The sequence below is a fragment of the Mycteria americana genome, chromosome 8 (genome assembly GCF_035582795.1).
Source record: "Mycteria americana isolate JAX WOST 10 ecotype Jacksonville Zoo and Gardens chromosome 8, USCA_MyAme_1.0, whole genome shotgun sequence".
Taxonomy (NCBI): domain Eukaryota; kingdom Metazoa; phylum Chordata; class Aves; order Ciconiiformes; family Ciconiidae; genus Mycteria; species Mycteria americana.
Window position 1 is genome coordinate 3,393,514 of NC_134372.1, and position 26,432 is coordinate 3,419,945.

A 26,432-nucleotide genomic window follows, 5' to 3' on the forward strand; every position below is an offset into this window, starting at 1 on the left:
AGCACACTGCCTTCACTTTCCTGCTGTCAATGCCTTTAAATAGATTATTGTTTAATGTGAGTTTCTGTACCGACGAGAGGCTGAAGCTCTGAACCGTCTGCTGCCGCCCGCCCCGGCCCGTGCTGCCGAGCGCGCACGGCTGCACCCATTTTCACATTGCAAACCTCAAAGCGAACGTCGACGCTACTCCCATGCTACGCCCAAGTATCGACCCCAAACACAACTGTGTTCATGCTGCAGATGAACGTGCCTCACGCCCCACGCAAACAGGGCTTTCTAATTTGTGATTAATCTCAAGAAAAAGACTGGATTTACCAGCTGAAAGACCATCGCTTCATCCCTGCTACCAACAAGCGCTTCAGATATGCCGGTGCCCGTCCTCGGTAGCCAGAGAGGGGACACACCTGAGCTCAAGAGTCCTACAGACTGCCCACAGTGCAAGAGGGAAAATAAAAGACGGCAGTCCCCAAATTGTGTCACCTCAAGTAACCAGACCAGAATACAGATGGCAGTGATATCTACAGAACATCAAAAACTTTAATTACAGAGGAAAAAGGTGTGGAGGTGTTTATTAGACACAAAAAAGCTGATGCGCGCTAGCAGCAGGTGTTACGTGACAAGGTGATAGAGATCATAAACTGACACGTGAAACATTAAAACTGAGGCATAAATCCTGGCTTTCCTCCTTGTAAGACTCTCAGAGTGCTCCTTTGATACAGTTTCTTGGTGATATACTAGTTCCAACAGATTAAAAAGTGATTTTTTTTTTTCTGCTGTATTGCATGGTACTGTCCTAGGGGGTGTTGAATCATTCCGGAACCAGTCAGTTTATGTGCAAGGACATAACTCTTCCTCTTAACATTTAATAACCAACGAGAAAGAGAATTACTTGTAAGTAAACCAGAAATCCACTCGGGCCAGCGCTAAATTAGGGGGGAACTGGCATTTCAGCCTGAAAATTTACTCTTCAAAATTCTATTTAAAATAGCAGGAGTTGCAAACGAAGCCTCAGAGCCACGTGCTACCTATCCTTCAAGGAAGTGTTTGTACTCCAATTCCTGGACTGTCATTTTGTGTTCAGTTTACACATAAGCTTCTAATCTTTTAAGATTAATGTGATCATAACCAAAATTTCATAAAGGTAAGATAAATAACTGGAATTTTCTTTATTTTGGGGCAAAAAATTCTAAGACTGCTCTCGTGCCTCCAGAGTGCGTGGAAATAAATTTTCAGAACGGCTGAACCTCGCTTCTAACCCCAGCTCAGTCTTGAACCCAGCAACAAAACTGAGCCTGAAAACGCAGTATCTCAGATCTATCTAGTGAATATAACTGCCAAAAGAAAAGGCTCCTTCTAGACTCTGAGTACACAAAGCTGTTGCATTTGCTCACTACAGATTAAACTAAGCACATTGGCAGCGTGCGTAATCTTTATGAAGCTTAATCTGTGTCAAGGAATAGATGTGTTTTGAAGCAGATTTGCCCAAGGCGGTACAGGCAATAAGCCGCCAGGTCAACCGCCTGCATGGCTCGCTACGCCACGCTCCAGCTCCAGCAGGGAACGCCTGACTTTGCGCACCGCAGCTTGGCAGGCTTCCACGTATTTTTAGTGCCAGTGACCCGAAGGTCGTTATTCTAACCCTGGTGCTGATGGATGTCTATAAGAAATCCGGTCAGGTACACCAGCTTCGGGCTGGCTGCGCAGTCCTGCGCGTCCTCGTTACGGTTCGTGGACGGTCCCGTGCCAATGCTGCAGTGGGATGTCTGCTGGTTTCACGTTGCATTTCAATGTCGTGCTCCAAATGGTGACAAGAAATGCATTTTAAAAGGGTAATACTTGCTTTGATGAAAAGGAAAGAATGTTTAGACGGTTATAATTACCGAGTTTGTGCGCACAGTAATCACCTATACATAGTGCACACGATTTTCCTGCTAAGGTAGAGTCAACAAATAACGTACCGAGTTGCAGCGCATAGTTCTGTCCTGTATGCTGTAATTTTCATGTATTAATGCAGAAGAGTAAACCAAAGATTTTTCACATTTCAGCAGTCCTGGATACACAACAATTTAGGGAGCTGCAGTATTGACTGTAACATCTCTGAACTGAGTGGTTATCAAATTAACCAGTGCAGAACAAAAATATAAATCAAGTCTTGCTGTAGCGTAATTAAAATAAAACCTGATTTACTGTGTACTTTAATGCAAAGAGAAATGAAATACAGACCATATTTTTTGTACCCTACTTTCCGCTCTCTCTGTAATTAAATGTTATTAAATAAATGAGTGAGTTTATACCATTATTCAGGTATTGTCTTTACTACAAACTATGACTCACACATCAGCCCAGCACTGCGAATTCAAAGAGATTCATCTTCTTTCCTGCGAGGGGATTGCCACACCCTGCTGAATAATCCCGTATTTTAGAATGCCCGTCAGAAATAGTAGCGGAGGAACGAGATATGACAATCGGCTGAAAGGCACGTGAAACGGGAGGAACGGAGATAAAAACGTATTATTTGATTTAGATAGAGGAGAGGTTTCATTGCGAACCATAAATGCGTTGTTTCATGCTCTTGATGAACCTGTTTCTTTGTGCTGGGAAAGAGATCCCTGAGGAGTTAATGGTCTGCAGAGCTGCCTTCCCCTGGGTTTCCAGGGCTGCTGCCTGCGGACCACAGGCTGCACCAAACTGAATGAGCAACAAGGGATGAAGTACCAGCGCTAAGTATGTGCTGGGTTATTGCAGTACTGAGTTTTAACTTCATAATAACATATTCCAAGTACCCCTGCTCTCAGCTGCACATATGTTGTTTCGCTTTTATTCCTGAGACATAGTCACATAAAAACAAAATATCACGCCAGCTTCCAGTTTTCCATAATAATAACAAGATAAAACTTGTTCCCTTAAAACTATCATCTGTTAAATGAGGTCATATTCAGTGCCCTAAAAAGAAAACGACAAGAGCAATTCAGGACTTACATTGATGTCCTCCAAGTCGAGGAAGTTGAGGATGACGCCGTTGCGCTTCCAGATGATGGGGGGCCGCAGCGCCCCGCGGATGCTGCACGTCAGAACGGTGCTCAGGCCAACCGTGATGGTGGTAACGCTGATCTTCTGGTCCTCTGGCAGGCTCAGCCGAACCACCTCTGCAAAAGGCAACAAACCAGGAATAATACCAAATACTACAAAAGGGAAGCTGTTCCCCTTCTCCCCGCTCTGCCTTCCTTCTTCCTCCTTCCAGGAATAACTTTGAAGAATTCCAGCAAGGAGATGGATATCTATGTTGTAAAAAACCCTCCTAAACGGTAAAGCCAAGTAAGAGACACAGAAATTGAATCCGCAACAATCAGACTCCCTACATCACTGTCCTGAGATGTCTAGTGGTAGTTTGGCGTTAGGGCACTGAGATGGGTCCTCTGGCAAACCTGGCTGCAATATTTAATCTACAAAGCAGTCAGAAACATGAGGACAAGCGAAGGCTCTCCTGCTTGAGACCATCTGGGTTTGTTTCTCTAGAGGACTCCTTTGAAAAGACACAAGAATGAGTCAGGTTCTTTCCTTGAATTAAAGTAAGACTGTTGTCACTGAAATATAAATAAACTCAGTTTTAAATTGCCCAAATATTGGGAAGTCACCAAGCATGAAAAATCCTTTACCAAATGCAGCTACCTATGGCATCTGAGATACAGATGTTCTTCTAACCAAGGAGTGAGTGGTTCTCATATTTTATTTAAATTTAAAAATTCAGTTATTTTGACTTATATGTACCACACAAAAGAAACACCTGAGGCAGCAGGCCTTACTGAAAACCACATCAACATCTCTCTGAAACCACACCAACGTCACATCCTTCTGGCCAATGCTCACAAGACGTGTCTGCGTATCTTGCCATTTGTGGCCACACAGATCGGCGAGACATTTGATACCAGAATCACCGTGGGTGCAGATTGTCATTATTAAACATTTCAGCAGCAGTGAGGCAGCAACAGGGCAATCAGGCCACATTGTCAAAGCTGCTGCATTCACAGTTTTATCATTCACATGATGGTTTTTTGCTTACTCTCATTCACAGGCTCTGCAATAAGAAAGCCTTGAAACTATATTGCACATAAATGCTGAAAACCAGTCTTTCAAGGTAATGGCCCGTTGAGATGAACGGGGAACGTTCACAGCACTTCGGTGTTACATTGCTTCAGCCAACTCAGAAACCTGTACTGGGGAATGAAACACCCTCTCCTGGCCCCTCTCCTTCCTCATGTCCCCTGGCATTAACTGCGGTAAAACAGGGATCAAAGAGACCGATGCTGCCTCGCCCAAGGCCATGAGCTTTGGGAAAAACCACTTCAGGCAGTGCTGATGCTATGAAATGAAATAGGGGGTCAGGTTACTCCCTCCCATCAGCTGGCAAAATTGCTCTTCGTCCTGCTTGCTTGCTTCTCATCTCTGTCCTTACGACCCTGTTGTGGTTTAGCCCCAGTCGGCAATTAAGCACCACCCAGCCGCTCGCTCACCCTCCCTCCCGGTGGGATGGGGGAGAGAATCGGAAGAGCAAAAGTAAGAAAACTCGTGGGTTGAGATAAGAACAGTTTAATAATCGGAACAAAAATAATAATAATAAATTGTAATGAGAAGGAAAACAACAAGAGAGCGAGAGAGGAACAAAACCCAAGGGAAAAACCAAGTGATACAACCGCTCACCACCCGCTGACCGATGCCCAGCCCGTCCCCGAGCAGCGATCGCTGCCCCTGGCCAACTCCCCCCAGTTTCTATACTGAGCATGAGGCCATATGGTATGGAATAGCCCTTGGCCAGTTTGGGTCAGCTCTCCTGGCTGTGCCCCCTCCCAGCTTCTTCTGCACCCGGCAGAGCAGGGGAAGCTGAAAAGTCCTTGGCTAGCGTAAACATTCCTCAGCAACAACTAAACCATCAGCGTGTTATCAACATTATTCTCATACTAAATCCAAAACACAGCCCAGTACCAGCTACTAGGAAGAAAATTAACCCTATCCCAGCTGAAACCAGGGAGACCCGCACAAGATCTGCCTATCACTTACAGTGTATCTGCGCTGGTAAGATCTAAATGCTTTGTGCACTTTCTTCCAGCCCTCTGAAGAAGCGCTGCCTTTCAGTGAATCCCAACACTCATTTTTATCATGTCAGTTCACAGCTTAAGATGCAATTTTGCCTTAAAAGTTAACAGCTTTGGTGGGAAAATCTTACACTCTTTTATGGGGCTTACACTATGGAAATGCATGGAATAAAAATTAAAAAAAACCCCAGCATCTACTTTTGCAAGCATCATTTTCCATCCCTTCATACTTTAACATCTCTTGAGTAGTAAATCTGTTAAATCTGGTCGCTAAAATATTCAGTCCGTTCCAGTAGCCTTGGGAAGCCTGGGAGGACTCATTTCCGTGCGCTGGTCTAGCAACTGATTGCGAACACTTAGTGCAAAACCTGCTTGTGCAGCAGCACCCGAACAGCTCTGCATCCTTTCTCTTCCTGCTTCTTCTACCTAAGCAAGAAGCTAATTGAATGTGCCACGAATGGTATTCACCACTGTAGACGTGAGGCTGACTTAGGGCTGCAGAGATCAATACAGCATTGCATGTCGTGCCTGCCGCCAGCGGTTAGCCGTTCTCCCACTTAATATTCCTAGTGCTATTTTAGAAAGAGCACACGCTGTTTGAAAAGAAACAGTAGCTGTAGTTTTGATGCGTGGTTGATCAAAAATAGGAACGTTTGACCAACTTTCTGCTGCCATTTGATTGCGGTGGCTCCCATAGGCATTACATGAGAAGAGGGCCTGACACGGTCAGACCATCAAGCAGTTTCTACACCTGAAACCTTAAAATCCAAATGGGGAGATGGAGGAGGATTAGGAAGGGAAGGAGAACATCACCCACCCAAGGTCACTGAGCAGCTTAGCAGCAAAGCCAGGAATAGATAATACATCAGTAAATCACATCGCCCTCCGTACCTGCTGGAGAAGATCAGAGACGTGGCAACTCAGGACCACGGGCCGTGGCCCATAGGAGCGGTGATGTCCCATCCCACCACCCTCATCCAGCTGCCTGAAGCCTGTAAACAGCACATAGGGGCTAATAACGTAGTTATTTTCTGCATAAAAAAGAGCTCCTTTTTATGAATAAAATATTTGGAGTGCACTTGACAGGATAAAGAACTGATAATTACAATAATTTGTAGCATGGAGTAGGGCTAATGAGGACATCTTTTCTTGAGGAGAAATGAAATAGAGGGTCGTTCATTTACGAGAGAATTGTTTTTTCATCTTACTGCTGTTTTCCCTAATTCCTTCAGCTGTTTCTCACACTGCCTGGAGTTCCCTGGCTCACGCTGGGCTCCCATCAGCTCCCTCTTCAGCAACATTTTTTGAGTGTGTCGTTGCAGCAGAATTTAAGGCTCCCTGCCCATCTTCCAAATGATAGCTAAAGAGGCTTTGGCTTTACATTTTAGAAGCACACTAATGAAAAATACATTAACTTTTAATTAAGAAGACACCTTGCATAGCTGCCATTCTTGGACGAACCGTATCAGGCCAAGAGATAATTTTGTTATGTTAAAGCATGTAATTAGTACAGACCACTTTACAATATAAACACACTCCTTCTCTGACTATTTCTATGGAGTATGTTGGAGGGCATGTTGCTACCAGGACGTTTGAGGGCATCTTATTAACATCTAAAAGCCTTTCTACTAATACAGGATTATTTTGTGTGGCTTTAGTCATTGTTTTATTGTTATCAGTAGAAAAGATTTCCTTACATAATCAGGTGTACTGGGGAGGAAATGGAGATTCCCTAAGAAGATGCGAGGGCTGGGCTTTTAAAAAAATCTCTTAAAAACCTCAGAATCTTGTACTGAAGTTACAGAGCTTAGACACACTTGATGCTAGTTGGATTATGTCTACAAATTATTCAAGTCACCATAATGATTTTGTGTAGAACCTCTAGATTAAGTATTGAACACTGTTCATTTTATTCTTAAAAACCTTCAGGAGATAAAAGGATTTTTACCATGGGTATAAAACTGAACAGAACAAATGGGTAATATTCAAAGTCAGCTCACTTGCAGAATGCAGGCTGGAATGGAATTTGGTCCTAAAATCAAGCAATTTTATGTTCATTTGGAAATTCTGCAGGATGATGCATGCAAAAGAGCTTTCTATATTCAATGGATTCACCCAGTATCAGTCCTAGCTGATCATATTTATCAAGTCATGTCAAACCTGGTACTCTTCTCTGGGATTTCAGCTGAAGCAACTCCTCAGTCTATTCCAGCTGGAAATAAAAAAAAAAGGTTCCTGCCAACTACTCTGCCATCAGAGAGAGATGCTATCGTCAGAGAATGGGATGCTATCAGTTTTGACTCAACTTTTAATAGTTCAAGACAGGGGTAAAGCCTTTGTAATAACCGCCTTTAAGAAGGAATGGGTGTAACCGTGTTCTGCGTATCGGAGGCCCGGGAGTGATCTTTCATCAGGTCCTGCACCAAACGTAGAGCACAACCACGGTCAGTAAAAGGCAGCCAGAACACTGCAAACTCTCTCTGGTGACGGCAGCAGCTCAGCACCTGAAAACCGTGCAGCTCCAGGACTTAGGGCAGTGCCATCTTCAAACCTTCCTCCTCCGTTCAGGAGGGTGAGGGATCGCTCCCCGCGTGCCAGCGCCGAGAGATTACCGAGGGGAAGGATGGCCCTGTCCTGTCTCTCGCACCTTTTCTCTCTGCTATTATATCCAGCCTGAGAGAAGCTGCGAAGCACTGTGGACCTGTGGTGACCCGGGTGTAGCCATTCTGTTATGTTAAATTTCTTGCAATACCAGGTCCCACGGCGACACAGCTGAGAACGTGAAGTCTTACTAATTCCTTTCCTTGTTAAAAATGTCAAGATATTGTCGAACATTTTCCTCAGCCCCTCCTCCGCTCCAATTTTATTTCTTAAGGTGCTGAGCTGGAGTTGCACTGCACCTTTGCAAGCTGTGCATACTAATGCGAGCAGGTATTACTTGTGCTGTTTTATCATGGAAATCTTTTTCTCTGCTGTCATTTGCAGCCCGCCAAAAGCAATCATAATTTCACAATGAAGACATGTATAATTGAGGTCATTATAGGGAGCAACCTGGAATGAGCATCTACGGAGAAAAACTCATTGATTTAGCACTGCGTGGAGATAATTTACATAGTAAATGTCGGTTGCCTGCCTGCCTTTCCTCATGCTACACTACATACAGAAACAGATTTCACACTTTAAAAAGTGCTTAGTATCATTAATTAGATCTTTTCCCTTAAATCTAAAGAAAATATACTTTTTAATGCATTGTTGCCACCTTTAATCATTGTTACATTTGTTCACGGACATCTTGCCTTGCTAAAACAGAATATGGAGCAACTGACTCTACTGCTTAGATTCTGCTTAGGGGACAAGGACATACTTTTTAAATCCTGTAAGGTGCTCTCAGTGGGGAGACAATGAACCAAAACGTAGCCTCGTTGGAAGCAACGGGAGGACGACGTTCGAAGAAAGTCTCAAGCACAGATTCTTGTCCCCAAATTAATGCTCCTGAGCAAAGAGACCTTTCGTTTGTGAACTGAAGCATGGGTAACGCAGCCCTAAATACATCGCCTTTCTCCAGCAATGGTTCAAGTCAGGATTGATTTAATGGGATGAAAACTTTAGCCTCCACTCAATTCCCCAAGTCCTGCAGCTGTGTTTACGCACTGCACTGCATTAGTAAAATCTGTTTATTGCCTTACGGCCCAATATTGCAGCACGAAGGTCAATGGTGATTTTAGCATTTGTTTCAACAGATAAAAGAGTCTTCTCCAGCTGAATACACCCTCAGGTGAGGAGCTAACTAAACCAAGAAAATCAAAACAACTAATGGATCAGAGGAAAAAACAGGATATACCTCTTACAATTATTTTTTTCCCCAATAATTTTGATGAGATGTATTTGGCTTTGCATAGAGAGGGGAGAGCAATTTTAGACCCTCTTAAATCTGAGCTGACTGCAGCTAATGGATTTCAAAAGGACCGTGGTACATGTGAGATGTATTTATAAACACGCACTGAACATGAGATTTGGCCAGCCAAAGAGTGAGTCCGGTGATACCGTTTGGGAGACCCTGGGATGAGATGTGGTCACCTAATTAGTCACTGCAGAGAGAGATTAAAAGAAACGAAGGGCAGTTCACAGTGGGTCTGAATCTGTAAAGCACTGTATAATACGCTTCTAAATTACACGTATTAGCATGTGATTTAGTTTCTACCCTACTCTGTAGGCCAAATAAATGAATTAACAAAAACCTCAGTACACAAATCACCCTGGGTGCGCATGCCTTGGCGAACCTGTCACACCGGCTGGTTTTAGGACGATCTCCAGAAGAAATGTTGCCATGCTATCACATTTTGCTGGTTATTAAGGTCCAACAAGCCAGTCTTACCTAGAAGTATTTGCTGTCTTCTTACCTGTCCACAGGGAGGGGAAAGGACTCCCCATCACCCAGCCCCAAAAGAAAACTCCATTTTCTGCACACCAACCCAGAATTACAGGAAAGCCAGTCATGCTACTAAAAATGTTTATGTTATTAATTAACAACATTAGAGGTGTTAATGAACATGATTAAAGTTGTTCACAATTAATTAACCCAGAGAATTCCTACGGCTCCCGCCTCAGTTCATAGCAGGTGATCGGGATGAGTCTTCTGGCTTTATAACCTGTGAAAAACACCATCAAGAGCTGGCTCTGCCTCTGGCCACCTTTGGTGTCACCCCCCACTGCCCAGCTGGCCTCCGTGGGACATTTTAGGAGCCTGGTTTCCCTCAAAAAGAGGTACCACAACGCAGCATTCTTCTAAGGCTTGTAAGCTTAATTAATGTGAATAATAAAATGATTTCTAAAGCAAAGCAGAAATATTCGTATCTCAGCTTTATTTTGTAACTGCAATAATTCAAGTTCTGACTGTAATTTATAAATCCTCAGGACCTTGGGTGTGCTACTTCAGGAAGTATTTTACTGTAAATTCTCTGCTAAATTAGTAATGCTGTTTTCTAAGTCATGAAAAGGCATAATCATATTTCTTGCAGTATGGAAGAATTTAGTACCTCAAGCCCTCTTTTGTCATCACTCTTGAAGGCCACAGGCTATGACTCCCTGAGGTAGGTCCCAACCTTGCACTGAGAGCTAAAACCTGTCTTGTCGTGGAATTCAGAATAATGTGTGCAAATCACCAGCGATATTCAGCTCTGGCGTGGCACTGGAGGACAAGACCCCGTCTCTCATCCCTGTCAAGTCTGAACAACTCTTCTAGTCTGTGTGACCGTGACTTTTAGATTAAATGTAAAAGAAAAGCAGCTATTAAAACAATTAAATATTACAATGCCTTTTACTTTTCTTCAGCAACTGAGACATTTTGTGTCCCCGTAATACACTGTCACTGACATACCATAGAATGGTTTGGGTTGGAAGGGACCTTCAAAGATCATCTATAGTCCAACCCCCTACCATGGGCAGGGACGTCTTTCACTAGATCAGGTTGCTCAAAGTAGTTGGTTATTTAGATAATGAGAATATGCAGAATAAAACCGCACCTCGAATGCTGTGTTCAGTGTTGGGCCCCTCACTCCCAGAGAGACATTGAGGGGCTGGAGCGTGTCCAGAGAAGGGCAACGGAGCTGGGGAAGGGTCTGGAGCACAAGGCTGATGGGGAGCGGCTGAGGGACCTGGGGTTGTTCAGCCTGGAGAGAAGGAGGCTGAGGGGAGACCTCATCGCTCTCTACAGCTGCCTGAAAGGAGGGTGTAGAGAGGTGGGGTCGGTCTCTTCTCCCAGGTAACAAGTGATGGGACGAGAGGAAATGGCCTCCAGTTGCGCCAGGGGAGGTTTAGACTGGATATTGGGAAATTTTACTTCACTGAAAGGGTCATCAAGCATTGGAACAGGCTGCCCAGGGCAGTGGTGGAGTCCCCATCCCTGGAGGTATTTAAAAGGCGTTTGGCTGAGGTGCTTAGGGACATGGTGTAGTGGTGGGCTTGGTAGTGTTAGGTTTACGGTTGGACTTGGTGATCTTAAAAGTCTTTTCCAACCTATACGATTCTGTCATTCTGTGAAAACAAAGCTGAACTTGAGGGGGGGGGTGAAAAAAAAAAATCTCATTGCAGCCTGGTCCAGCTTCTAACTAAGAGGGATTAGGACTTCACATGCAGACCAAGCTGCACTTGCTCCTGTGCAATACCTGCATATTCTCCTGAACCCTCTGGAAGGGTGAAGAAATGCCCCCAAGGGAGGATGAACATCATGTCCAGCTGTTGGATTTGAGAGCAACCAAGGATGCTTCGGGCACAGCTGTGTGAGGATGGATTCAAATCTCCTGAAGTTCAGAGACCTGGAGGCTGGTATCACCTCCAAGCCAGCATCTCAATCCCCTCCAGAGCCCACACGGGGCCCTGGGTCACCACGCCTGGCTTGGCCATGTTGTGGGATGGGGTGATTTGCACCCAAGGAAGGCCAATTTCTCACACCGACTACAGAGAAACTTCAGGTGAGCAACTCCAACAAAGCCACCTGCACTGGAAATGTCTACATCTGGAGAGGCAAACTCTGTTCAAACAGCTGCTTAGATATTTAACTAAATTATACACAAATTCCTTCAAAAAATCATACACTTTCAAGAAGCTCAGCTTTCCCATATGAATTTGTATCGAGCACATTCACATAGCTAATAACTTTGCTAAAAATCATTTATATTGACTTTTAACCAAACACAGCTCCTTTATGTACTGTATTCTAGAGATCAATTTCTTTTTTTTTTTTCTTAAAGAAAACAAGCAACACACTTTCCATCATAAAATCCCATCACTGCCCTCCTGTTACTAATCAGAGGGAGCACATTTAGTTTGTGCAGAAAGGCATAATTCATTCATTCTTGAAAGTACATGAATAAATATAAGTTGTTCAGTGCTTAATTATCTAATCTCCTGAGGGTGATAAGTGATGGGTTCATTATGTAAATAGGCATAAGTAGTCTATTTTAGACAATAGTTTACATAAATGCATTTGTTTTTGTTTTAAATTTCTATTTCCCACAGATCGAGAGCAATGTTGATATGATTAATTTTTGATAAAATATTCCCGTGTTGTGTCAACAGTGTCCTGCCTAGACTGTAACAGCCACGCGCTTCCCCAGTCAATTTATTAATCTGAAAAGTAAAATTGCTAATGGTCTAATAGGCTCTCCTAATTACTTCTGGTAGTCATGCCAGTTAAACACCTGACTAAAAGATTTGTCTCTGTTTCTTAAGAAGAGTCAAAACCATACTATAGTATACTATATATACGCTATATACTATATAAAGTTATTCGGAGAGTAGTATACATACTCTCCGAATAACTGTGGGAGAGCAATATTAAAATCTCGCACTGAACCCACAGAAAAAAAAGAACATTAAGGTTTTTTGGGACAGATGAGAGGTGTTATAGCTGCTCTCTGTGTTTCGCACTCTCTGCTCGAACCCATTGGAATCGACAGAAATAATGAGCATCAGTTGTTTCTCTGCCACAAAAGCAACGGTTGTCTCTTGTGAAAGTTTTATTTCAGCATTTCTAGGAGTTTAAAAGTTTTTCCCGGTCCTTCAGAAATACCTTAGCTTTGAAATGGAGAACTCTTTAGCATGGGCAGGTTCTTTCAAAGCAATGAAACTTTTAAGAACAGCCACTATCTATATTTAAACTATGGTATTTCAGAGTTTCAGAGGACCAAAAACCATATGAAACCACTAAACTTTTTTTTGTAACTTCTCTAAATTACAGCAGCTGAACTGATTTACACCTGATTTAAGGCAGAAAAAGATAGCTTCTGGTGGAGGATGTGGCATGCCAAGTTTCTCCCTGGAGTGAATTTTTATGGCTGCTCTATAAACCCCTAGGGTTTATCATGGAAATACTGTCAGACCATTAAGTCCAGCATGACTTGTGGGAACCGCTGTAATGTGTACGTAAATTACTTGGAAGAGAGAGGCAAGTCAGGCCACAGGGTATTTGGGGTTCAAGAAGCATTCACATACAGTTTAAAACCACTGAGACATCAAAAATGTCTGCACTGAACTGCTCCCATCTCTCACTCTCTCTTCATTTCACTCCGAATTCTTGGCCAGCATTACGCAATGAACGCGATATACTGAAAAATGCATGAACCGGGAAACAAGGAGCCTAGGACAAAGCCCCACACTGCTTCCAAACCCCACGTTAAGGGTTTCTAAAAAAAATGCCAAGCATTTAAAACCAGGTGTATTTATTTCTTTCATCTTTCCACATCTACTGCGTTCATAAACAACTGAATCGGTGACAGCATACCTTTCAAGTTGTAAATAAGCACTGGAAATATTTTTCATGGAGCTTTCATTGCTCTTTCTATGGATGACTGCAAATTTAGCCGTGGTGATTATATGGATCTTGCATCTTTTCTGACTGTAGCTACACTCAGGATACTTAATAAACGCAAGGAAACTGCTTTCCTGTGCTCCCGCCATCCCAAGCCACAACCTGAGCTATTTCATCCCCCTGCTTCGAGTTCCACTCCAGCCATTGCCCGTTTGGGTTTTGCCTCATTAAAGTCAGAATTCAGTCTCTCTCCAAGGCTTTTGGTGATTTTCCTTACGAACAGCTTCCCGGGTCCCAGGCCAGCAGTATAAAACCAGAGCACATTTCATTTGTAAATTATAGTTACATAAACAGGGGAAAACCAACGCAATAAAAAGCGAGTGGCTATAGGGCATACCCAGATATTTATATGCCAGGCACCCCCGGCTGGACGTGGGACTTGCATAATATCGTCCAGAAACGCTGCCTCCCGGGCTGCAAAGAAGGATTACGGACGTAAAGACTCCAGCGACACGGGGTTCAGCTGAACGTGCATCTTGAGGATGCATTTCTCCTCGTCCCCATGGTGCCGCGGGTCCTACCTTGGAGGGTGAAGCTTCGGACCAAGTTAACGCGTGCTGCAGTGATATATAGCCCTGGAGCTGGCACAAACGGTGCCAATTCGGCTGGGGGGACCGTGCAAGGTTACAGCAAGGTTGCTCTGCAGCAACATTTATCCAGATAACATCTTGTATTTTAAAAATACATTAGTTGATAAAACTTCTGCATCAGCACTCTCGTCCATGTCCTTTCCCATATTCAAAACCACCTAACTAAAGTTTAGGAGAAAGTCAGAAACGTGCAGACGAACAGCAGCGATTTGCAAAGAAAGAGGTAATTAAATAACATTTCCTTCTGGAGAGGAGGGCGAAGGGAAACCAAAGAGCAAAGAACAGTACCTAAAGAAAATCCCCTGGTTCGTGCTATCAGCACATCTATTGTTGTGGGCAGGTTTTCTCCCGGTTAAATCTTTTCAAGCCGAATCCCCTGCAGTTAAAAGCCTTTTAACAACCGCACAGAAAGGGCCAGGTAATTCATCAGCGCTCCTGCGCCATGCCTGGCAGGCAGCTGGGACTTTTTAACAAAATTTTGAATCGGTATTTCAAAGCCGGCGTAGCTCGGCGTTTCCCTGGGTTTAGTCTCCGCGGGGAATTGCAGGACGGACAACAAAAGGTTTGGAAGGGACCGGCAGGGAAGGTGTAAGCACAGGCTTCGTGCGGCCGCCGAGGCGGCTTCTCCGGTGGAGTGGAAACCTCTGCAGAGAGCTCCAGAGACGAGGATGAGCGGTGGTGACGGCAGGAGAAGCAGATTTAAGTCCTCGCCCAGAAAGACAGTGACCCCTGCTCTGCCTCGGTTTCCCCCATGGGAAAGACCTCTCTGGGCGATCCTAGGAACAGCACGTTTGAAAAGATTTCTCAGCAACCATGGTAATAGGGGCCACACAAATACCCACAAGCGTGTCGTGTCTGTGGATTTCTCATTAAAAACCCCTTAGAGGTTCACAGATAAAATCCACATATAAAACTGAAATTTAATTACACAAAAATACTTTGAAGCAGAGATTTGCAGCTACTGCTGTGAGAAACTTAAATTCCAGTAATACAAGAATGATAAATGCTGTATCCTTGAAAGCAACAGGAAAAACAAATCATCCAGACTATCATATTAAAAGGCATATTGAAAAACAAGATATGCTGGCAAAATCAAATGTGGCCAGTCATACTTTGTGTACCAACCGACATTAGCTTCTTGAAACTTTTAAATCTGCAGAGCAAAATGATTTATAGAAGCTGTTCTTTATCATTCAGGCTTATAAGTCTTCTGTCACATAAACCCCCCTGGCATTCGAAGACCATTCAGGTTGCAAAGGGAAGCAACCGCAGGAAAGGAGAGCGGAGAGAGCCCGCATCGCCTGGGTCGCACGTGCGCTCCTCTTAATTCCATCAGCATACACTATTTTTTCATAGAATAGACTGGGCTTATTTAGAGAGCAGCTATTCAATATTTTGTTTTTCTTATCTTATATCCTCAACCTTATTTTCAACTATTCAAATGTAGCTCTAAAGGCAGAAATGATTCATTTCTCCCTGGATTTTTCTGTAACACCCTTCACTGTTAAATCCGCTTCAGAAACACTCGTGAGGACCTTTGACGTGTTCGCTTTAAGTAAGTTGTGCGGCCTCAAGAGAGGGATTATTTGGCACAAAGTACTTTTTAGCCCCTCTGCCTTATTTCTGCTCAGCTCCACCCTGCTCCCAGCTCCGACCTGGCTGAGACCTCCCGTCCCTGCCGAGCTTCAGTCACCCCACGGAGGGCTGGTCCCAGTCTCCCTTCCCCGTTGTCACAGGCACAGCTCTTCCCATCACCTCCACATCCGACATCTGCCCTCTTCACACCTCCTGGGTCTGGCAAAGGCCGATGGGGACAAAACGTGGCGTGGTCCTGCTCCTGGCTCGGCAGGGACGGCCTCCACCGCTTCTCACCTGAGGAATTTCTCTGCCAAAACCTGAGAAGTATTTCCCCTGTGCAAGTCTGTACAAACTACGCCTCAGTTTGCATCTTAAAGCTCGGCCCCGCTTGGGCTGCCTCTCCCCCTACAGCCCTCACCCCCCCTCTGCTCTCCTGCCACGCCAACCTGCTGCAACGCGATTTTCGTCATCCATTCCGAGCGACGGTATTTAAAATGACGAGCACATTTCCGTTCCTCCTTCCTATGAAAATGTTTTTTTTTCCCTATTTTTTAATTGTTCCCTTCCTAATTTCCTCCAACTGTATCTCATTATCTCTTTGTATGTGATATTAAATGGCTCTGTGCTACCCACCACCTCTGCCCGATACACGTGATTACAGAGCACAACACCAACTTCTCTTGTACGAACAGCGTACAATCTTAGATATCACCATTTCCGTAACGGCTGTTAAATATTGACGTTTTAGGCTGATTGCAGTAGGTACATGCCTTGTTTACGTTTAATGATCACAAATTAAAATCAGCCCAATAAACTGAACATTTGATGCACACTGCACTATATATAACGAATTATTGCTGGTTAAGTCTATAACTTAAATACAAACACAACCTTTAGAGATTTAATTTATGTATATTTAATTTACAACAGCCCAGAAATCAAGTGGGCCAAATGAAAGCTTGTTTAATGCTAAATTATTTGCCAGCGTAGCCACCATATGCCAAGACCCACAAATAACAATATTCATCCCATCAAGAGTCTGCGGATAGTTTCTTTTTAAGATCTTTAGCACAGCGCTCATCACGAATATTATTAACCAGACGCTCTGTTTTCCCAAGAAACAATTCACTCTTAATGTGAAGAAAAAACCAGAAATTCTCTCAGGCTACAAGTCCCTGTGCGCATCGCAACGACGACACAATCAAGGAGCGGTCAAAGCGGCGTTCCTCCTCCCAGCCGGTTCCTCCCCGAACGAGAGCCTTCCTCGCCTGCTCCAGCCAGACCTCCCTCCCCTTCTGTTTTATGCAGCTACGCAGAGACGCAGAACCAACATCCCATATATATTCGTTCACTCACCAAAGGTCAGAAGCAAATTAGTGCATCATAAAAAGCCACTATCTCGTGCAGAACGTCAGCACTGATGGCTCAATTGCTTTTGCAAATCTCTTACCTAAATAATACCTCTGTGACAGGAAAACTGCAGAAACAGTATTAAAGTGTAGCTAATGCTCGTGATGGTAATGTCAAAGTTAAAAATTTCCAACATAAAACCCGCAGCCAATACAAGCATTAATAAGATCAGCGGTCGCTTTGTACACGCCAGTATATATTATCCATTGTGTAAATCATAGCTTTGATAATGAAATGATTTTCACAAACGTAACATGACATTCATTCACTAAGATATAACACATACCTGCAGGGCATTCAGTGAAAAGCCTTCTGCAGTACTTTAATTGATGTATAGTCCTTTGTGGCTTATATCCGTTCAAAGCAATCTCAAATCCTACATTTTTAATTGGCTCAACTGTATTATTAGTAATTTGGATAAACAATTAATGGTAATTTATGGAGCTATTATTTAGTCAGTCTCAACACCGGTGCAGCGCCAGACATGACGCCTGACAGGGTTTGGTTTGGATTTGATATATGGCTAGTGAGACACAGCGCACTGAAAGGGCCCAACCACAACCAGGGACCTACAGGGCAAAGCTTTATTCAAACATATACTAAAAAAACGGTTCATGCCCTGGAGAGCTGCAATGGAAATACGCGCGAGTGCCAGAAGACGGCATGGGAAGCCAAGGCATGGTTAGATAAAATGACTTGCGTCGAGCAGAGCAAACCTATCTCCCTGCTTGTGAGCGGTACTGCCAAAACCCCCCAAAATGTCATAAATTATTGTGGGAAGAATTGTTTATATCTTATCCCTGAATTCTGCTTTCAGATGTTTTCACTGTGGTGACCAACTCAGCTACAAGTATTTGGGATTTCGCTGTCTCTGGCAAGACCCCAGGTGCCTGAGTGGGTGTTTCTGGCAGCGGTTAATCCTAGGTGGAAGGGATTTAATAAGCATTAGCTAAATTACGCTACTTGAACCAGGTGACGTGAATGCTCTTTCATTTTTCTTACAGTTACTCTTCATCTTTTGCCAAACCTCTAATTTCTCTACCTTTTCTACTATTTTCTCCCTTCCTTTTACTAAGGCTACATTGAGCAAGACGGCAAAACGCCAACGCGTGGAATTGAGAAGATTGCCTCTGATCCTATAAAAAGGGCATCCCACAAATGAAAATGCCTCCAACTAGTGCCAAAAGCCGAGAGACACCGCTCTTTCAGACCAGGTCAGATCAAGGAGGACCGTAATTTTCCACCCCTGTTTCATTAAGAGCAGAGGACTGCAGTGCTCAGCGCTGCCATGAGCAAGGCAAACCTCACCTCCAGCCACGGGCAGTAGGAACTTTTCAGGAAAATTCCTTCCGACCCTCTGCAAAGCGGTGATCGCTTGGCTCACTGCGCCGGCTCACAGCACAGCAAGGGCTGAGGGCAACGCTTGATAAACCTCGCCAAATACATTGAGCAGAAGTATAGGATCGGGTCCCGTAACTATTCAAGCGCTCTCTGAAATGATCCCTGCCCATCTGCGCTTTGGCTGTCCCGCTGCAGCAAGCCACTGACTGCACCTGAAAACAAAGACCATCGGTGGTGTCTCAAGGTGTGCACCAAGGACTGACTTGCATAGGCACTTCTGTTCTTTGCCCCAAGTTAAAGCTCTGCCTGTAATTTTAAATCCCCCCTCTGAAGCCATGCCTATCTTATCACACTTCATGCACTGCAAATCATTAACTCTCAGTATAAATCAAGTGCAATGCTTATACAGGAAACGTCAAGGATGAAGTACTGAAATCAGGGACATACCGTGAAAAAAGGCTCTTAATGATTCAGAGTAATATATTTCAGATGTTTGAGCAAACAAAGCATTCATAAACCACTGCAGAACTGCTCCTTTCAGACTGAATGGAGCCTTTATTCCCAAGTTACAGATAATAGTGATTGAAGGAAGGAGAAAAGCCAAGGACACTAAAACAGGTAAATCAGCGCTCCCCAATATTTTCAAGCAGGGAGGCATAGAAATATTTCACAATGATCTTCTGTAATACTGCCTACTGCAGTGTGGAAACTTGCTTAAATTATTTTCTCCTGGCTTCTTCACTTAGCAATACCTGAGGGTATTAACTGCTCACCAAAATTTATGCTACATGTTTAAGGAAAAAGCATGCTTATCTCCTGTAAGGTTACACAGGCTGGAAGGCAAAAGTCAGGAGATCCCTCCTTCCCAGTCTTCCATTAATATATGGCACAAGGGGTCTGCACACCAGCCGTGTACGTCCTTGAAGGCCACCCCGAGGAGAAGCCTGGCTGTCACACCGGCCAGAGCATGGCTACTGCGCTACAGGAAAAACCTGCATGGGATGGTCTCTTGTGAACACAGTCTTGGGAAGACTTTAGGTCTGAAGTGGCCTCGCTCCAGGACTTCACGGACCGTATCACTGAAGCTTACAGTTTGCTGCAACTTGCAGTGGGAGACGTAAACCTGCACTTGCTCGAGGCATGAAATGCAGCAAATGTCCAAGAACTCAAAGGGGTATTTCATGACAGAAGAGGATGTGAGTACTTTATGTTCGATGACTCATATAGAGTGGGAGAAGCTGGCTTTCGTCCAGGATGTCAAGGTTAACAACAATCCCGCTATTACAAAAAACGTGGTGGGTGAATCTTAAATGACTACAGATGGTCAGGTGTTGATTTTGCATGTCCTTTGAAAGACACTACTGTCAGCAAAACAGTGCCTTCTAACCAAATTTTGAAGTTCAATACTCTGTCAGCAGGAAGAGCGTTGGCTCTTTAACTGACTCATCAAAACACTGTTCTTTTAGTTTCCTCTAGTGACTTTCCATTTGAGTACTGCTCTGTGGCTGGTTCTCCAGGACAAGAATATCTGCACAATTCATAGTTGGGTTTTTTTCTCTCCCCAGTAATACTGCTTTATGGAAAGAACGTAAAAATCCTTGCTTTACAGATGGCGAGCTGAAGCAGAGACAGACGTTATTTAGCTGCAGTTACACAGCATATCTGAACCAGAACCAGACACATGCCTTATATCCCAAGGTTACTCTTTCAGCCTCTCCGAGATTACTTTATAATCCCATTATGGGTGGAATAGCTACGTACACACAGCTGCCTTCTCGGAGCGCTCATCTTAAAATGTGAGCAAGGTTTGAGTTTTCAGTGGTTGTCATGCCTTGGTTTGACCTTGGCTTCTGCAAGGGTTTGCATAAGGGCAGAGTGGGGACGGTTACCATCGAACCTGAAAAAACAGTCTGAGAGGAGACTCGGGGCTGGATTAAAATACGTGACCACTGAACTAACAGCCTAATGCCACAAGAAATGTCATCAAAAGACTTTCTGCACCTTCATGCTGTTACATTGCACTGTAAGTCATCTGAGTCAGTATTGCTGGAGTCTTTTGATCCTTCCTCGGTCTTTGCACGTGCTCTGGAGACCTGCTCCAGCTACCTCTCGCAAAAGCAAAATAGGGTGTGCTACCCTGTGGCAATAGTGCCTATGGGACCAAGACAAGAAGGCATCTCCCTGGCTGTGCTGGCACCTTCCTTGCCTCTTTTCTACTTCAGCTAGAAGCTTTTATTCATCCCCCTTTTCTGATGGAGAAGATGGCCCTGTGTCCTAGGCAGGGCACTCCCCGCGCAGGTCAGGGCTGGGGTCCCGGCAGCGCTGCTCCTCCCGGGCTCCCTCCCGGCCTCATCACCCCGACATCGCTGTCACATTTATCATCGGGAGATGCATGCAAACAGAAAATACGATAGACAAACTCATTTATTTCCACTTGTTATTGATGACCTTTCATGACTTTCATAACTCCGCCTCGCTCCACCACTCATGAGTTATGAGGTCATCCGTAACTCAGGGAAATAAATGAAGTTTCCCATCAGCCTATTGTATATCCCCATTTATTACCTTTTTATTACCAACCTTTAAAGTTTTATCCCCTAGTATCTTGTTTTACAGTAGCATAACATTCAGACGCAGGCATGTATATGAATCAGGCCAAACCAGTTCAGTTCAGTTGGGTTTCACTGGAGGAAGAGCTATGCGCACCCACAGATAGTGCTGGTTTTTCCAAGCCATCAGACCATGCCTGAGCCTCTACAACCAAATTATGCCAGTGCTCAGGGTCTAGCGTTTATAATGAACGAGGTGTTTACAATGTTTTCTTCTGACTAATTCATGCTAAGGCAATTTGTGGAGCAAGTTCTGCCATAGAAATGACAAGACACGTCATAGAAATCTTTGGTTCAAAGGTTTAGAGAAGGTGTTTGAGGGCTAGCTGCTAGAGGATATAATGGCTGTACAGCATTGCATACAACAGGTTGAATAACGACCCTTTAAAAAGCTTCAGCTGCAGCATTTCTGAGCAAGTGCAGTGCTTCTTAACAGAACCACTTTTGTCTTTGACCTGTCAGTAAAGTGCCAGAAGAATTAAATCAGACGGTACGGTAATCCTCAAGGTAATACTTAAATTCTTTGGCTGTATTTATCGCAGGAGCTCCTGTGCTCCAGATGCTTTAATGACAGCTTTTGCAGGACACGGCAGCCTGTGCGGACGCCTTCCCGGCCGCGCTGCTTCCCACGGAGGTGCTGCAGTTCCCTCAGGGTCCTCGGCTTCGCAAACCATGAAATGAGCCATGGCCAGCGCTGGCCTGGGGAGAGCCCTCCTCGGGGGAGAAGGGAGGGAGGAGGGAATGCATTTGCCAGCTAAGGGCAAACTCCTTTGAAAATTTGTGGCTACATACTCCATGCTGGAGTTGGGGCAAGCGTGGTCCCTTCTCCGTGCAACAGAAAACCACAAAGGTCAAGAGGCTTCCCTCAGTCTAGAAGCAGAGTAAACCATGAGGAAGGCTAGAGCTGTCTTCCAGGAGTTTTGCCTGACACGGGGAACTTCAGCTGCAGAAATCAGCTGCTGATCAGTGTAGACAAACGTGAAATAATTAGCCCATGAGCAGAGAACCTATCGAGGGAGCAGCTGCTAATTGCTGCAGTCATGTGCAACACTCAACAGGATTTGAGCATTAATTTATTAATTTATTTATTTTGAACAGAAACCTTCGAGACCACCATTTAATGCACAGTAAGAAAATCAAAGCAAAGCTATTATGCCATGAGAAAGCAAACAAAACATTGTGACTTCTCTTCTTGCCTACTGTACCTAGGTGGCCGTGGCAAGGAGCACAGTGTCACTGGCCTGTGAGACCGACAGTGCAGCCCCAGAACCGGTCCAAGACCTGAAAGGCTGAGGGTAGGGCATAAAAAGAGTCCTCATTCATTTAAGAGGAAAATATCGGGATTACCCACTGAAGCTTTCAAAATGCGAAAGGATTGGAGACCTGATAATACTGATATATTGCCACACTTGCAAAGACTAAGAGAGTGCTATAATAAGGAAATATGGGCAGACTGAAGAACTCAGAGCAGCTTCATAAAATAAAACAAACAGATCTTCAAAAATATGTTTTTCAGGCCATTAAGTGAAGTCAAGAACATGGAGGGAGCGCTGGCTTGTTTCCAAAGGGAAGGCTAGAAAATAAATTGAAAGGACAAGAAAATTGTCTCGGAATCAGGACCAAATTCCATAGCTGATGGGACCATTTCTACTGACTTTGTAGAAAGTAATTTTATCTAAAAATAAAAATATAAATGTCATTCCCTGGATCCAAATGAAGGTTCCCTCTACCTGGATAGCAGGGAGCTCCCCAACCCCAGTTCACGCTGAAGGGCTTATTCCCCACAGCTCAGGAGAGGGGAGGAGAGGGGGGCAGGGGACTGGTGCCAACCTTGAGCCGCAGCTGGAGCTGATCCTAGAGAAAGAACGGCAGAGCCATGGTCCCCTTCCTGAAAGGATGCTCAAACCCACGTAAATCTGTCCTGGAGAAGGAATACCACGTGCTTAAATACCCACTGCTCTTGGGAACAGAAATAAGGAACATGACCCTCTGCTCTTCACATAACAGTTTCCCATTGCAGATCACACTTGCTTTATTTATAATGGGAAAAATATTTACTTGAGTATCCTTTCTTTCCATAACTCTTCCTTGTTTTGTGAACCAGCACCTTCTCAAGTAACATTTCCCTGCAAGTCCTGGTAAGAAGGTGGGTCTAAAGGAGCTGAGCAGCAGAGTATATAGCCTGCAGAAGACTTTATTGGCAGTAGGGTAGAAGTCTTTTACAATCCTTTACAGGTGAATGGGGAAAACTCAATAATGTTCACTATCATTATTGAGTATAGTTATTAGCTTTGAACGTTTTCTAAAATAAGCCTGTCATTAAGACAAACGTCTTGTTAATGGAAGGAATTTCCCAACTGAAGCATTAAAAAACCTGCAGTGCCTGCATCATTAGCTGCCTCGGAAAGCTCCTCCGCTGTCCGCAGCTCCGTGTCACAACAGCCAGTGCCACCTTCTGCTCCACTCGTCCACGCCACTTCTGCACCGGGGCCTTTCCCATAGTGATTCCCACTCTGCAAAGCCTTTCACAGCTCTGTCACGTGCTGATCCTTTCTGTCTGCATTGCAGACAAAGAGGACATCTGCACTAACTTGGAGTGGAGGAGAAGAACGTTAGAAAACTAACCACCCTGTCATGACCTACAGCATGTTCAGTTGCCTGACGTATGGGATGAAAATGATAGGAACCCTACAACTGCAGCTCTATGTAAGGAAAAGCCAGCCAGAAAAAACTGGGCAAACCAATGCTCTCCTGAAAACATGGCCCAGTTATCTGCCAGATCTTGTCCCAGTCCTGCTCCCATCCTCCGGGACAGCTGTCCCTTAGGCCCCACTTCTTGGCTCTCTCCTCCAGCCCTGCTCCGGCAGCTCCCCATCCTGCCCATAACGATATCCTCAAAACTTTCTATTCCCACATCACAACTCATTCTGCCTTCATATGTTATTATTTACAACACACCACAATGACACTACCCAAACCAACACAGTAGATGACTCCTGATACACGTGGTCTGCAAGTTAGGACTTTGAAACTGGAGATCCCCTCCATACTTAACAGAGGGAAAGTCAGAGGTACCCGTCTCTGACTAGTGAAGGTAGCGAAAGCCCGAAGTAACCGAGGTATTAATTTAAGTTCCTCAGATGTCCTGGATTAGGTGGGATGAAGAACGGGTGCCTCGGGACATACTTGCATCACCTTTCTGTAAATCAAAGTCATGTTTTCCATTACAAAATGCAATAAAAGAAAATAAATATTTTATAAGCCTGAGGGAATCTGACATTTTTTTCTCTCCCTATTAGAGTGAAGGCAGCTTTAGCCAGCATTGTGCTCCCTGTTTCAATACAACAGAAGTTACTATTTTCAGTACTTGTATATGCTACCCATAGATCCGGGTTCATTCCAAGTGGTTACCAGTACATACTGTGGGAAGGGTCAGTGTTAGGGATAGACTACAATGATTTATTTAAATATTTTACGTCTCATGTTCGTAAGTCCTGATTTCTGTCTCCCAAAGTCTGATTTTTAACCTTACCTTGATAATGAAAATTTTAATCATGACAGAGGTGTCACTGAGACTCTGTGCTGGTAATAGCATTTGGAGCCAGCAAAAATCACCTTGCACTTGAAATGACCTTGGCAAAGTGACTTCTATTGAAATAACTGAGCTTCCCAGGTTCTTCTCAAAATAATAGAAGTACATCTTCTGTAATGTAATTTAAAAACTAGCTACCAGGCTGAGGGCAGTTTTGATTTTATTGATATTAGTTTAGTGAACACTGTATATTGTAAAACTGATAGAGTGGGAAAATGACTTCACTAGATATCAAATTTGATGGAGCTGGTAGCTGACTGCAAACCTAAGTATGGGAACTATCACCTAAGGAGGTACTCAGTATTTCATTGTGGATTTTTTAATGTTTCATATTCAGAATAACCTAAAACAGTGGCCCAGAAAACAATAAAATATGCTTGTGTAATACTGCCGTTTATGTGCAGTTACACTTCATTATCCCTGTAATCTAACATGGTGGCTCAAAAAGGAGAACATGAACATTTTCTGAGTGATTTAGCAGGATGCTTTAATGATGTATTGAAAATGAACATTGACCCTATGTAATAGGTGCTAAACTGACACTCTTAAAGCACTCCATCCGTTTCACTCAGACTGACTATCCTTCTTAAATCATCGGTGTGTCATTTTTATGATGCAGATCCATCTATTGAGACTATGGGACTGTGAAATGTCATAAAAAAAGGCAATAAGAAAAAAAATAAAATTAAGTTGCAGGTGGCAAGTATTAGCATTTCAAAAATGTTCTGTTGCATTACACTATTATTCCATCTCTGTCAAGGGGCAACAAGATTCAGTTCTCACCTTAAAGAGCCTGTGCTGTTGAATGCATTAGCTCAGGGCGCGAGGAACTCTTGTGCCAGCTGAAGGGCATTTTACAATAAAGGCAAAATATATTTAGGACTAAATTTGATAGGACACGAGGGTCAGCCTCCCCCTCAGATGACAAAGCCATTATTGCTTCTTTTCTTCCCTGTTGTGTTCCTTAGCTCCCAGGCTTTTCACAAATTAAAGCGTTGAAACTTTTTGCCCACCAGAAAAGCTGAAATATAAGGCAGGGTGGCAAGGGAGTTAATTGTAACCCTAAAAGGTCAGGCTCTCTAGCCGGCAGGGCTTGTCCAAGTGTTCATGCAATGCAGACCGAGGGCATTTTGTTATGGAAAACAGCACAAAAGTGGCTCCCTTCAGCTTATTTCTAACTCTCGAGCTTTAAGCTGAAGTGAGATTATAAACTGAGTTAAATCCCCTGAAATCACCACCAGGCAGAGAAACATCCTGTGCGGGATGTCAAGGATTTTTAGTACTGTTTAAGGGCATACGTGAGGCTCTGAGTGGAGCTATAATTAAAAAGTGTAATTATTCACAATGATTTCCTAGAGAGGAGCAGGCTGGCACTTCAATGGTAGGATGCCATCAGCCGTCTGCGGCGACTGAAGGATTCATTTGGGCTCCTACTGAAACCTGCCACCACCAGTGGATTTTTATACTCGGAGACCAAAGACACTGACTCAAATATGTAGTGAAGTAACTCAGTAAATCTGACTATTTCCATCTAGCCGTACCTAGAAAATTCCTTGTACTGTAACATGTGAGCATCTCAAGAACTGTAGCATCTCTTTATCATACCCTGGGAAAAAGGAGAAAAGACATCTCAGCAGCAAGCCTGACCTGCTCGGGTTTGCAGAGGCACAGAAACTCCCACACAGCACCCCAAAGCATGATTCAACTCCAATATCCTTGTCTTAACAAGTGCCACGGCCCAAACATTTTCAATGATCTCTAATAGATTTTGATTTGCAACTCCTAGAGAAAATAAAACCTACATCTTTTGAACCCTTTGCAGGTGGTGTAGAAATAATCTTTATCATTCCAAAG

General features: G+C 43.9%; 1 protein-coding gene across 3 annotated transcripts in view; it reads right to left on the bottom strand.

Annotated features, from left to right (window-relative positions):
• FSTL4 (follistatin like 4) overlaps window positions 1–26,432 on the bottom strand; it is a 243,464-nt gene that overhangs the window by 37,372 nt on the left and 179,660 nt on the right. For all 3 annotated transcript variants that reach the window (XM_075509797.1, XM_075509798.1, XM_075509799.1), the window contains one exon: window positions 2,980–3,146. In XM_075509797.1, the coding sequence (XP_075365912.1) occupies window positions 2,980–3,146 (167 nt within the window). The remainder of the gene's footprint in view (window positions 1–2,979; window positions 3,147–26,432) is intronic.